At 61.9% G+C, this 12,882-nt stretch overlaps 2 protein-coding genes across 4 annotated transcripts in view; both read right to left on the minus strand.

Moving 5' to 3' along the window:
• Positions 1-781: 781 nt before the first annotated feature.
• Positions 782-7,048, minus strand: KRTCAP3 (keratinocyte associated protein 3). The gene is made up of 7 exons (XM_048846201.2): positions 6,915-7,048; positions 5,770-5,954; positions 5,222-5,281; positions 3,707-3,907; positions 3,456-3,590; positions 1,740-1,846; positions 782-1,413 (listed from the first exon to the last, which is right to left on the minus strand). Exons 1-6 carry the CDS (start codon positions 6,937-6,939, stop codon positions 1,748-1,750), a joined length of 705 nt encoding a protein of 234 aa, XP_048702158.2. The 5' UTR covers positions 6,940-7,048; the 3' UTR covers positions 782-1,413; positions 1,740-1,747.
• Positions 7,049-7,620: 572 nt separating this feature from the next.
• Positions 7,621-12,882, minus strand: part of NRBP1 (nuclear receptor binding protein 1) — an 89,575-nt gene continuing 84,313 nt past the window's right edge. For all 3 annotated transcript variants that reach the window (XM_048846168.2, XM_048846166.2, XM_048846167.2), the window contains 6 exons: positions 10,128-10,178; positions 9,863-9,998; positions 9,716-9,769; positions 9,165-9,228; positions 9,030-9,085; positions 7,621-8,679 (listed from right to left, as the gene is read on the minus strand). In XM_048846168.2, the coding sequence (XP_048702125.1) occupies positions 8,581-8,679; positions 9,030-9,085; positions 9,165-9,228; positions 9,716-9,769; positions 9,863-9,998; positions 10,128-10,178 (460 nt within the window). In that variant the 3' untranslated portion in view covers positions 7,621-8,580. The remainder of the gene's footprint in view (positions 8,680-9,029; positions 9,086-9,164; positions 9,229-9,715; positions 9,770-9,862; positions 9,999-10,127; positions 10,179-12,882) is intronic.

A 12,882-nucleotide genomic window follows, 5' to 3' on the forward strand; every position in this document is an offset into this window, starting at 1 on the left:
GCTGTGATCCTGGATCCCGTGTCCGGCCTTGCTTGCGAGTCCTGCGCTTCCTCTGGGGGTGGGCCGCATCCCATTGCCTCCAGCCCATGGCACCCCAGCGCCTGGCCAGGTCGCAGGTGAGCACAGGAGCCCGACACAGGCTCGCGTCACCTGGAGGGCCCTGAAGTGATGGGGCTCAGGCCAGGCTCAGAGCAACCGAGAACGAGCACAGGGGCCCTGCCCTCCAGACCGCTCCCTGCGGGGTTGAGTAGGCTGGGCCCTTCCACTGCCTGGGGGATGCAGGTGCAGGGGGAGGATTGAGCGCCGAGCAGCAGGCCCCGACTGTAAGCAGAGCGTCCAGCACCCCACATCTTCCTCTAGGGCTGAGACCCCCTGAACAGCGAGCTGGTGAACAACGGGCTGGCCCCAGAGAGAGTCCTTCCCCCACCATGGCCCCAGTGCCAGGCTCCTCCCCTTTCTTCAATGCCCCACCCACTGCAGGCTCCACCCCTTCAACATGCCCTGCCCCTTGCAAGGTTCCTCCCCCCTTAACACCCCCACTGCCAGGCCTCTCCCTGCTCTACGTGCACCAGTCCCATTGCCACGCTCCTCCCTCTTCTACACACAGACCCACCCACAGCCAGACTCCTCTCCCTGCTATACTGACCGCAGTTACAACCTGCTTCCCACTGGGGCTCAGCCCCCCTCAGAGGACAGCCAAGGGCTGTACCCAGTGACTCTCTTGCTTGCAGCAGTTCACCCAGACTCGGGGAGTCGCTTGGGAAGCCAGGTCCCAAACCACTGAGAGTTTATTAACCATGTTTATTCGGATGGTGCCTGAGGGCCAGCAAGCCCCGTGTGCTAGGTGCAGGACATCCCCAGAGCCGTGGCCTGTCCTGGCGCCACAGGCTTGGCAGGGCCTGGGGCCGAGCACACCCGCAGCGTGCCGGGGCGAGGGCCGGTTCATGCCGTGGCTGGGTGTGTGAGTGGGAGGGGGTGAGCTAAGGGGCAAGTGTGGAGTGAGGCTGAGGGGAAGAGCTGGAGGGAGGGGTGCTGAGAAAGGCCAGCCCCACCTGCAGGGGGGTCACTGGCTGTCCAGATGTCTCTGCCCTCCCCGCTGGTGTCTCTGGTGGGATCCCTTCCCCCATGGCCCTATGGGGCTGGGAATGCAGCACAGCATGGTGGGAAGAGCCCCAGGAGGGCTGGCAGCAGCAGGACTGGCACGAGGGGGACAGCCGCGGGAGCCCTGATACCAGCAGGGCCCTGCCACAGCAGCCGAGAGCCTGCTCCCCCAGGAACAGTCTGCTGGGAGGGGCAGCTGCCCCCTCCCTCCTGGCCCTGCGTTCTGCCTCTCCCATGGGGCTGCATCAGCATGACGGGCACTTCACTCACCCGCTCCCGGCCGATGTGGCCGGGGGGTTCCTGGAGCAGCGCCTGCGAGAGAAAGAAACTGTCCAGCTGTGGTGGCTGCAGACCCCTGCGGCCCCTGCCGGGCGGCTGCACCACAGAACTCGGACCCTGGTGCGGGCCGGGAGGGGGCAGGACCACAGGACTCGGAGCCCCGGCATGGGCAGGGAACGGGGCCCTGCACAGCCAGGAGGGGGAGTGACAGGGTCCCCATTGCCTGGGTGGAAGTTGCACCGGGTTGAGCAGCTTCTAGCCAGGCTGGGCTGGACAGTCAGAGACCCACCAACCCAGCGGGTTCCCCCATGTGCCCCTTTCCCCCTGCTGGGCCAGGTGACGCCACACACTCCCCTCACCTCTGCCCCTAGGCCGGGGCCCCGTCCGCCACAGCCAGCAGCTGGCACAGCTCTTGCTTGTGCCGGTCCTCAGATGCCACCTCCTTTGTTGCCATCTCTGCCTTCAGCTGGAAAGGAACGCAGATGCCTGAGCGAGGCACCCTGGGCAGCAGCGCCCCAGGGGCAGTGTGATGCCAGGGCTGGGGTGACTGAACCCCCAGGGAGGTGTGCAGGGGTCATAAGAACAGCCAAACTGGGGCAGACCAAAGGGCCACCTAGCGCAGTCTCCAGGTCCCACAGCGGCCAGTGCCAGGTGCCCAGGTTCTCAACCAGGGGTCTGGGGCCCACTGCGGGGCCGTGAACATGTTTCAGGGGGTCCCCCAAGCAGGGCTGGCATTAGACCTGCTGGGGCCCAGGGCAGAAAGCCAAAACCCCACCACCCAGGGCTCCAAGTCCTGTCACCTGGGGCTGAAACCAAAGCCTGAGCAACTTAACTTCGCAGGGCCCCCTGTGGCATGAGGCACCAGGAAATTGCCCTGCTTGCTACCCCCTAATGCCGGCCCTGGCTTTTATATACAGAAACACAGTTGTTGTTGGCCATGGAGTTTTTAATAGCATGCTTTGGGGGGGGGGGGGGTCGGAAAGGAAAAGCTTGACAACCCCTGCCCCAGAGGGAATGAACAGGGCAGTTGTCAAGTGATCCATCCCATTCTCCAGTCCTAGATTCTGGAAGGCAGAAGGTGAGGGACACCCAGAGCATGTGATTGTGTCCCTGCCCATCCTGGCTAATAGCCATTGATGGATCTACCCTCTGTGAATTTATTTGAGTCTTTTTTCAGCCCAGTTATACTTTTGGCCTTCACAACATCCCCTGGCAATGAATTCCACAAGCTGTGTGTTGTGTGAAGAAATACTTCCATTAGTTTGTTTTAAACCTGCTGCCTGTTAATGTCATTGGGTGACCCCCAGTTGTTGGTTTATGAGAAGGAGTAAATAACACTTCCTGATTTACTCTCTCCACACCAGTCATGATTTTATAGCCCTCTGTCATATCCCCCATTAGTCGTCTCTTTTCCAAGCTGAAAAGTCCCAGTCTTATTAATCTTTCTTCATATGGAAGCTGTTCCAGACCCCTAATCATTTTTGTTGCCGTTTTCTGAACCTTTTCCAATTCCAATAGATCTTTTTTGAGATGGGGCGACCACATCTGCACGCAGTATTCAAGGTGTGGGCGTCCCATGGATTTATACAGTGGCATTATGACATTTTCTGTCTCATTATCTCTCTCTTTCCTAACGGGTCCCACCACTCTGGTAGCTGGTTTGACAGCCGCTGCGCATCGAGTAGATTTTTTCAGGGTTGAAGCTGGATGAGCAGTGTCACATGCTGCTGTGTGGGCAGAGCAGGGGGGCAGACGAGGGACAGCCCCTCTATCAGCCCTGGGGAGACACCCCTGGCCCTGCACTGTAATCTGGACCCTCCCACCCCAAAACCCATACATATCTGGCCTTGCAGCCCCCCCGACCCCACGCTTGCTCTGGCCCCTCATTCCCTTCACACCCGAGGGGGGTGCAGCGCCTCTCAGTGGGTGTTGGGGACACCACCCCGGGACCCTGTGCTCAGGGTTACAGCAGCTGAATCTGTCTGGTGCACCAACTGGGGAGAGCCCCAGCCCCCCGAGAGAGGCCCTGGCGGGGCCAGGGGAAGAAGGGGGCGGTTCTGGCTGGAACCTCTGACCTGCTGGCGGATGTAGGTGTCTGCACAGGGGCCGATGCCGCGGAGGATCAGGGACACCACACAGCACCTGCCGGAAAGCGCCGCTTCGACCGCAGCCATCACCATGGAGGGGAACCAGAGCGCCAGGGCCGTGTCCTGGGGGGGTGCAGTCAGGTCAGGGCATGCAGCAGGGGGGCGTGCAGGGAGCAGGGGGAGCCCAGCCCGCCAGGGGCGACGGATGGGCGGGGCCCAGCCCCGCAGCAGGGACTCACGTAGATGCGGGTGGTGTTGAAGGGGCAGTCGTTGGTGGCTATGGCAGCCCGGGCGTCGGCTGGGAGGGCGGAGCTGTTGCATCCCACGATCAGGCGGCGCCCCCTGCTGGCGACGGTGAGGGAGACGGCCAGGGCCAAGCCCAAGCTGCAGGCCGCGGAGAGCAGGCAGTTCAGCAGCGAGACGCACAGCAAGGCCCAGTGCTGCGGGCAGAGACCAGAGCTGGGGGGCAGGCGGCCGGGCAGCCACGGGGCGTTGCCCCACCCCCCGCCAGGGGCCACTCACCAGCTCCAGCAGCCCGGGGTGAGGTGGGCAGCGGCCCTGGGCCCCACACGCCCAAGCAGGGACCCGACCCCTCCCCTCCTCCAGCAACTGGAGCAGCTGCTCCCAGACGAACGTTTCTCTGGGCCTCCAACGTCTCCCTGCACCCCAGGCCCTTGCAGCCCCACGGGGCCCAGCCCCACCCCCGTGTCCATGTGAAGCTGCAGGGGTCAGGGTCTCCCCTGCCTCGCCCGCTCCAGCGCTACCCGATCCCCGCACTAACGAGCACGGGCGCCTGGCAGCCGTTGCCCTGGCCTCAGCTCTTGGCCTCAGCTCTTGGCGGCCCCTTCCCCCACCCCCCGGTGACTGCGCCTGGCACCGTCCTGTCTGCTTACAGCTGGTGTCAGACGCGCCCTTTGCCAGCCTAGCCACGGGGAGGGCTTGGCACAAACCCTGGGTGCCCTCTGCCTGCTAGTGCCCCAAGGCCCCACTTCTGCGCCTGGCTTTCCCTTGGGGACGGGCCATCCTGCACCGAGCCAATGCTAGTGTCTGAGCCGAGACACCTGCATTGCACCATGCTGCACAGCGCAGCCGCTGCCCAGCCATGGGGTGGGCGGACCTGCCCCCCCGCTTGTGTCAAGGGCTGTGGGGTTGCCTGTGAGCGCTTGGCGGCAGGGAGGGGCTGTCACATATTTACACAGCACAAGGTAGGGCCTTGGCCTTGGCTGGGGAGAGCAGGGGGTGCCTGGCACGGGCTGGGGAGGCCTTACTCAGCCAGGGGAGGTCTGTCCGTGCACCTGGCATGCATGGGCGGAGGCGGGGACAGGGAGCAGCCCCGATGGAAGGAGCTGGGGCCTTATCTGCAGCAGGTGTGGCCTGCTGAGGACACAGCTGAAAGCAGGCTGGGCCCACACAGCAGGAGACAGGCACCTCAGGGAGCAAGGTCCAGGGCGCGGCTGCTGCAGGAGCTGGGCCACGGCCCTGAATGCTGCTTCCTGCCCGAACTCAGCCCCCCCTCCCCCCCGGGGCTGTGACCCCCAACATTGCCCCCCCTCCCCTGGCTGTGACCCCAGCATTGGCCTCCCCCTCCCACCCTGGGTTCCCCGGCTGTGACCCCAGCATTGCCCCCCCATCCCCTGGCTGTGACCCCAGCATTGGCCTCCCCCTCCCACCCTGGGTTCCCCGGCTGTGACCCCAGCACTGGCCTTCGCTCCACCCGGCCCTGCAGCCCCGCCGGCTCCCCAGCGCTCACTCACCAGGGCTGCCTTGAGGAGGTTCTGGGACACCAAGATGGCCACAATCCCAGCAGTGATGCTCTAGGGAAAGACGGGGGGGAGGGTCAGTCCCTCCCCCAGTGCATGCCCCCCCGCCGCAGCTGCCCCAGACCCCGCGGCTGGTCCCTGGGGCATAGCAAGCAAAAGCATTGTTAAATCAGGGGCCCTATGGACCCAGAATCAGCCACACCCACGCTCTGACCCTGGCGTTTGGGCCGGAAGGGGGCAGGACTGGCATCTCACCGCAGCAGGGATTCTGCTTTCTGCTCCTTGCACAGGCCCAGTGGCCTCAGTTTCCCGCCCAGCTTCTAGCTGCGCTCAGCTGCCCAGCACGTGTCTCTCTCCGGGGTCAGCGGGCAAGGGCCGCCGTGTCCCTGCAGGCTCAGGCCCCGCCAGCTCGCCGGGCACATCGCTGGGGCTCACCCCACGGGGCCACGCAGGGACTCCTGCAGGCAGCTGGAGCCCCAGGGACACCGGGGGGAGCAATGGGGCTACGGGTGCTGGAGCAGGGCCGGCCGGGCCTCACTCACCAGCAGCCCGGAGCCGACGGAGATGACGTTGGCGGTCGTGTACTCGGAGGTGACCGTGCGCTCAGGGTTGGCCACGTGGCGCAGGACGGTGCCGTGCACGAGGGCCCCCAGGATGAAGTTCAAGTGGCCCAGGATGATCAGGGTAATGCCAGAACGCATGAGGTGCTGGGGCCCGTGCCCCAAGTCTGCAAGGGAGGCAGGCGTCAGGCATGGGGGGGCTTGTACCGCTGGGGGGGGCACTGGAGAGAATCGCACACAGCATAAGGGCCTAGTACCCCCCCAAGGGGCATGGGGGGGGCTTGTACCGCTGGGGGGGGGCACTGGAGAGAATCGCACACAGCGTAAGGGCCTAGTACCCCCCCAAGGGGCATGGGGGGGGGCTTGTACCGCTGGGGGGGGGCACTGGAGAGAATCGCACACAGCGTAAGGGCCAAGTACCCCCCAAGGGGCATGGGGGGGGCTTGTACCGCAGGGGGGCACTGGAGAGAATCGCACACAGCGTAAGGGCCTAGTACCCCCCAAGGGGCATGGGGGGGAGGTGCCCAAGTGTGCTGAGGGGGGTCGCGCATTGTGGGGGAGAGGGTACCCGAGTGCAATGGGTGAGAAATCACACATGGCGGGGGGGAGGGTATCTGAATGGGCCGTGGGGGGGTCACACATCGCATAGGGGGAGTGTACCTGAGTGTGCAATAAGGGGGGTCTTCACACACAGCGGGGGGGACACACCTGAGTGTGTACTGGGACGTCACGCACGGCGGGGGGAGGGTACCCAAGTGTGCACTGGGGGAAGTCACGCACGGCAGGGGGGAGACACCTGAGTGTGCAGTGGGGGGGTCACGCACGGCAGGGGGGAGACACCTGAGTGTGCACTGGGGGAAGTCACGCACGGCAGGGGGGAGACACCTGAGTGTGCACTGGGGGAAGTCACCTGAGTGTGCACTGGGGGGGGTCACGCACGGCAGGGGGGAGACACCTGAGTGTGCAATGGGGGGGGTCACGCACGGCAGGGGGGAGACACCTGAGTGTGCACTGGGGGGGTCACGCACGGCAGTAGCGGGAGTCTGCCCGTGAGGGAGATGGGTGTTGGGGGGCGGTTCGAGGAAGGCCCCCCCCGAATGGGCTCCGGGCGGGACCCCGGCACTCACCGAACCCGCAGCGGCCGCAGCCCATCCCGCCGGTTCCGGGCTCCGTCACCGCCCAGCCCGGATCAGCCTCACAGCCCGGCGCGGAACCCAGGAGTCCGACCCCGGCCCTCCACCCCCGCGCGGAACCCAGGAGTCCGGCCCCGCCCCTCGCCCTCCCGGCACGGAACCCAGGAGTCCTGCCCCGCCCCTCCACCCCCGCGCGGAACCCAGGAGTCCGGCCCCGGCCCCCCTCTCGGAACCCAGGAGTCCGGCCCCGCCCCTCCACCCCCGCGCGGAACCCAGGAGTCCGGCCCCGCCCCTCCACCCCCGCGCGGAACCCAGGAGTCCGGCCCCGGCCCCGATCCCCCGCGCGGAACCCAGGAGTCCGGCCTCCCGGCAGAACGATTGATCCGGGGGGGGGGGTCTCTCCACCTTCCCCTCCGAGGCCGGCGAGCCCGGGCCTGGGGGTCCCGCGCCGGGAGCTCAGTCCCCGGCAGCGCTGGAGGGAAGGAGCCGCCCCCTCCCCGTGGCGGCTGCTCCACGCGTGCCCGGAGCCCCCGGGGGTCGATGCCCCCCTCAGGCCCACACAGCGGGGGGGCGGCTGTAGCCCCACCAGGCCCAGAGCCCTGGTTGAGGCAGCAGCCTCCAGGGCTGCCCCCCGCCGCCCCCCACGGCCCCAGGCGGGCGGGGGTAGACGGGGCCCAGCACACATGGCAAAGAGGCGGCGTTTACTTATTTACAAAACAGTTTATTAAAAATAGGAAACGATAGAAACTAGAGCCCGAGGCTCCAGGGGCCAGAGGCAGCGGCCCTGGCCCCTGGGGAAGGGGCTGCAGGGGGGAGCGGAGTGGGTGTGAACAGGCCTGGCTCAGGGGACTGGGAGCAGGGCTCAGAGCCCCCAACCCCTCCAGGGAGACGGGGGGCAGAACTCACGCAGGACGGCCCACAGCTACCCCTGCCCAGGCCCAGGGGCCAGTCTCATACCGGGGGGGCTCCAGGGCCAGCAGGGGGAAGAGCAGCACCCAGGTGCCCCTCCAGCAAGAGCCTGCTTGGGGGCACCCGAGAGTGCTCCAAGCACCTGCTCCCAACCCCAACCCCACCCCTGCCCAGCTCACTCCACGTCCAGGAGGGCAGTGACAGCCCCTGCCCCGGGGCTCCAGCCCAGCCTCGGCCAAGCTGCTGCGTAACACACGTAAACAAGAGGGATAGAGAGCCAGAGGGTAAAGCGCCAAGGGGCTGCTGGGGGCGAGAGTGAGCAGGGCGCGTTGCAGAACCCCCCTCACCTCTGCCCCGGGGGATGAGTACAGAACAGTGCTAGAGGCAGACACCAGGTGTGGTGCGCATGGGGGTAGGGGGCTCCCCTCTTTTCTACCTTTAAATAAAAAGATTTCTGTCCTGTGCAAAAGAAAACCCACCAAACTTTGTACAGTTCCAACAGACCAAATACCATGCACATTCCCGCGGGCCGGCTGGCCACGCCGCCCCACACAATCCCAACAAAACACGGCTCAAATAATACTGACTCGCAAAGTCCCCTTTAATAGGCAGGCAGGGCAGACTGTCGCTGGGCCTGGCGACGGCACATGCAGGATGAGCTTCCAAGCGCAGCGTCTAGGGTCTCGCTGGTGCCCTACACAGATGGACAGACTCTGAAAAGGGTCATGGGCCGGCCACCTTGGAGGGGCTGCTAGGATGACACGGTCACCGCCGTCAGGGCTCCGTTCCGGGCATAGAAGAACTTGCTGAACGCCTCTTCAAGTAAACAGGTGAGTCTGTTCTGGTCGGCCTGGGGAGAGCAGAGCAGTGAGCAGAGTGACTCTGCATGCCAGGCCACCCCAGCTGGCACCCCCGGGCAGGCAGAGGGCAGGGTCAGGCAAGCTGGGCCATGGGCCTGACCAAGCCCACATCTGAGAGACTGGGGTGGAGGGAGCAGCAGGAGCCTGGCCCTGGAAGGGGAAGACTGGTGGGGACAGCAGGACAAGAAACCCTGTGGCCTGTGCGCTGAGGGGAGGGGCAGCCCACAAGCACAGCTAGGTGAGCAAAAGGGGCTGACACAGGAATAAGCTTGGGGAGGTGTGGGGGGGACCCATGCAGCCAACTCCCCCTCGTGCCAGCAGGGGTGAGGCAGGAGCTCACCTCACTGATGAACCCCAGCTGTACCAGCTCGGCCGCCAGCTCCTGGATATTGTCATCTACAACAGAGAGGACCGAGTGAGTCCTGGACCGGCGGGACGCCCCACAGCCCAGGGGAGGGGAAGGGCAGGTACTTACTGGGCAGTAAGTCACAGCTCAAGTGTCTATTCAATTTGTCTTCCAGTTTCAGCAGCAGTGTCAGCTGCAGGAGAAAGGTGGACATGAGAAGGAGCCGCAATTCCTGCATGAGCTGGGGGGCTGCCACGGCCCGGGTGGCCCCTGCCCTTTACTCCCCACCCTGCCCCCCTCCGTACTTCGAGGAGTGCCTGGAGCAGGCCCAGTACAATCCCCTCTGCTCCCCGCGGGACAGAATGCGCCACACCCAAGCCAGGAAACGCCAGGCTCTCTCCTGCACAAGGAGCGTGGATCCCGCAGGGACTGCGCTGCACCAGGTGGGCTGCCAAGCTCTGCCACGGATCACCAAGCCTGTCGTGGCTTTGGGCCCTGCATACTGGAGACCTGCCGGGGCAGCAGGGCTCAGCAGCCAGCACGTCCAGGCCACAGCACGGCTCACCCCACCACTGCTGCCAAGGGGGAGCAGAGACGTTTGAAGCAGCCTGTTCAGCAATGGTGCCTTAAGACCCTGCCTGTACAGAGCACGCGTGTGCAAGAGGGAGACGGAAACGTACGTGGTGCTTGACTCCCTCCTCCACTGACTCAATGTTACACTGCATTAGCACCACCTGAAAGGGAAGCAGAGAGGCCACGTGACTCCAGCTGCCACTGCACGGTGCAGCCACTAAGGGGAGAGCAGCAGCAGCATCTCCCCCTCTCACCTTGCGGGTCTCCACCTCAGCAGGTTCTGGCGTTGGGGTTTTCACTGACGGGGGGACAATGGGGGACTTCACCACCTCCTGCTGGGGCTGCTGGGGCCGAGGCATCCCAAAGGCTGTGAGTGGGTAGATGCCGTTCCTGCAAGAGGAGCAGCGTTATGGAGGGTGCTTGCCTTCTCCCGGTGAGCGGAGGCAGCGTCCAGGAACCTGCCCAGGGCCAGCTGCAGGCAGGAGAGTCTCACGGCATAGGAGGGGGATGGCATCTTACCTCACATCCTCCAGGAACTTGTCCAGCTCCAGTGCCGGGGACTGGGAGAAGCTGGAAAAAAAAAAAAAAGGGCAGTGAAGTCACAAGCCAAGCCAAACCCAGCCTGTGCCACCTCCCTGCCCAGTGCCATGCGGGAGGCCTTGCCTGACAGTTCTCTCCTCATTACAACCAGGAGGTAGAGCCTCTCCCCTGTGCAATGCAGGGGCTGGAGGCTCCAGGACTAAGCCCTGCCCTTCAGCCTGGGCCCTCCAAGGGGCTCTTCCAAAGCTGAACACACTAGGAGCTTTAAGGGAAATTAAGCCCTAACACAACGGTAGCCCTGTCTCCCTGTTGACCAGCCTGTTAACACATCACAAAGTGTATTGCAGCCATTTAGCCAATGCCAGGAATCAATGAACAAGGAGAGGCCCTGCGAGTGGAGAAGGCACCCTGCTGCACAGCTGCTCTCCATCACTCACACTGTACTAGCAGAGAGGGATAAAGCAGAACTGTCAGAGGGCAGTAGAACAGGCAGAAATAGGTAGAAGTTCCATCCATATAAAGCAAGATCTTTGTAATTTAAAGACTTACTTGGGAACCAACCCAGTAGCACCTACCTACCAAAGGATGCTTATGAACACAGGAGCCTCCAGACTGAATCAGACCAGGTTCCCTGTCTTCTGACAGTGTCAGCACTAGATAATGCTGAGGAAGAGCAGAGAACCCTGGGGTAGCAGAGGTGGGATAATCTACCCCCCACATAGACCTCACCATGGTATCTAATAGCTGGAGATTGATGTAAGCCCTGAAGCAAGAGGTTTAATGTTGCTGCCACACTTATCAACTGTGATCATGCTGAATAGTTTTGATCCACACGTGTCCAGCCCTTTTCACATTTACTAAATTCTGGCTTCAGCCACTTCCTGTGGCAGTGTTCTGCATCGGGGTCGGCGTGTGTGTGAGAAAGTGTTTCCTTTTCTCCTTTCCCTTTTAATAACTGAACACTGCCATTCTTGTGCAGGGAGACCAGATGCTCCTGCTCTCCCTTCTCTACTATTGATTTTATACACCTCTGTCGTGTCCCCTCTTATTCATCTCCTTTCTAAGGTAAAAATCCCAATCTCTTCAGTCTTCCTGGAGAATTTTTACAGGTCCTTGATCATTCTCATTGCTCTTCTCTGAACCCCTTCCAGTTCTGCAATATCCTGGGAGATAAGGTGATTGAAGTACCCATGTTGGCCACAGTTGGGGGGGGTACCCAGTTAAGTACATACCCAGGGACTTACCTAGATATGCCCAGATGGGCATGTTTTCCTTGTGATTGTCATCTTCATGGTATTTCAGCAAAGGGGACCATTTGGTCCCTGCCGAAAGCTACGAATTCGCTGGTTGTCATGGTTATTCCAGGATGTGCATGTGGAAGAGATTAAGAGTCATGTGACAGGTGGAATATTGTGTCCCAAAGCTGCTGGATGTGAAATTGGGCAAGAGGAGTGGTTCTCAGAGCTCACTCAATCAAATGTAACAACAACGGATGTCTTTCTACCTAGCCCGACCAAGAGTCTACGATCTAGACAAGGTGCAGGCTTGGGCCTTTACACAAAGCACAAAAGAACCCAAGAAAAAGACTGTGAACAGGGGGATGACCAGGGACAAGCTGATTACAAAGGAGACAAAAGGTCTGGTTCTGTATAATAGGAGAAAGAAGGGCACAAGAGATTGTCCATTATAGAAGTGACATGCTGCCAGCATGAGTGTCTCATGGAAAGTGGCTCCCAGCTCTCTGGACTGGGCAGGAGTTACACAGACTGACCACTGGGTGAGAAATCCCTCAGACCGGAAAAGAACTTGCTAACACGTGTAGATGCCACAATGCATCTTCTGTTTTTCTTTTACCTGTCACCTGATGTTTCCAGCTCTTCTCCTTTCTGCTATTTGAATCTCTCAAGCTTTGTCCCAAACTGCCACTAGGTTTTACTAGAGACATGGCTCAGTGTTGTGTGCTAAGGACAGGGCAGATCTGTGGTGATGCTAGTGAAGGGGGGATGCTGCTTCCACAGAGGCAGCGAATCTCTGCACATTGCGTGTGTCCAGAAGTTGCGGGACTGGACACTTGAGTGTCATGAAGTGGTGTACACAGACAGGCTGGGGAGACTTTTGCCCCAGGGCCAGAGTAGAACTCAAGGGGTTAACTAGCCCCATACATTATCTCCACTCAGGCTCCCTAAGTGAGCCCTGGAGGCAAAGAGCTGGGGTATGCAAATTGTTTGCTTGCAGAAGGAAAGAACGGGGCTTGCAGAGCCTGGAGTGGGCTGCTTGTGTTGCCAGCAGCTGCTGGTTTTGGGCAGGTTCCCTCCAGGGGGCACAGAGAAGGCTCCCTTGCACCGTAAGCAGGTGGGAGCAATTCACCCTGTAGCCCAGGGGTAACACTGAAAGCATCAGTGACCAGCACTCCACGCAGAACCCATCTGAGGCCACACCGATTTACAGAACTGCATTAGAATGTTCTCTGTTCACTGCCCCACTCTCCATGCATCCTAACACGTTGTTTGCTTTTTTGACTGCCCTGCACAGAGCCCAGGTCTCACCAAACTGTCTACAGTGACGCTCCTGTGTGCAACTGAAGACGGCCACCACATCCCCAACTCTCTCCATTCCCAATGCGGATCAAAGCCCCTGTTCCTTCTGTGGAGGGACGGACACCAACCTTGCACAGCGTTTCCTCAGATAAGGCTTAGACACGTTCTTCCCACAGTGTCACTAGGCCTTGGAGAGA

This window comes from Caretta caretta, chromosome 3, assembly GCF_965140235.1.
Source record: "Caretta caretta isolate rCarCar2 chromosome 3, rCarCar1.hap1, whole genome shotgun sequence".
Classification (NCBI taxonomy): Eukaryota; Metazoa; Chordata; order Testudines; family Cheloniidae; genus Caretta; species Caretta caretta.

What these genes read in the sequence shown, in the direction of transcription:
- KRTCAP3 (XM_048846201.2), bottom strand. Translation starts at nt 6,939, where the DNA reads ATGGGCTGCGGCCGCTGCGGGTTCG. An exon ending in CTGCGGCCGCTGCGGGTTCG is followed by an intron (nt 5,955 to 6,914) that starts GTGAGTGCCGGG and finishes CCTCCCTTGCAG; the next exon opens with ACTTGGGGCACGGGCCCCAG. An exon ending in ACCTCCTCAAGGCAGCCCTG is followed by an intron (nt 3,908 to 5,221) that starts GTGAGTGAGCGC and finishes CTCTGCCCGCAG; the next exon opens with CACTGGGCCTTGCTGTGCGT.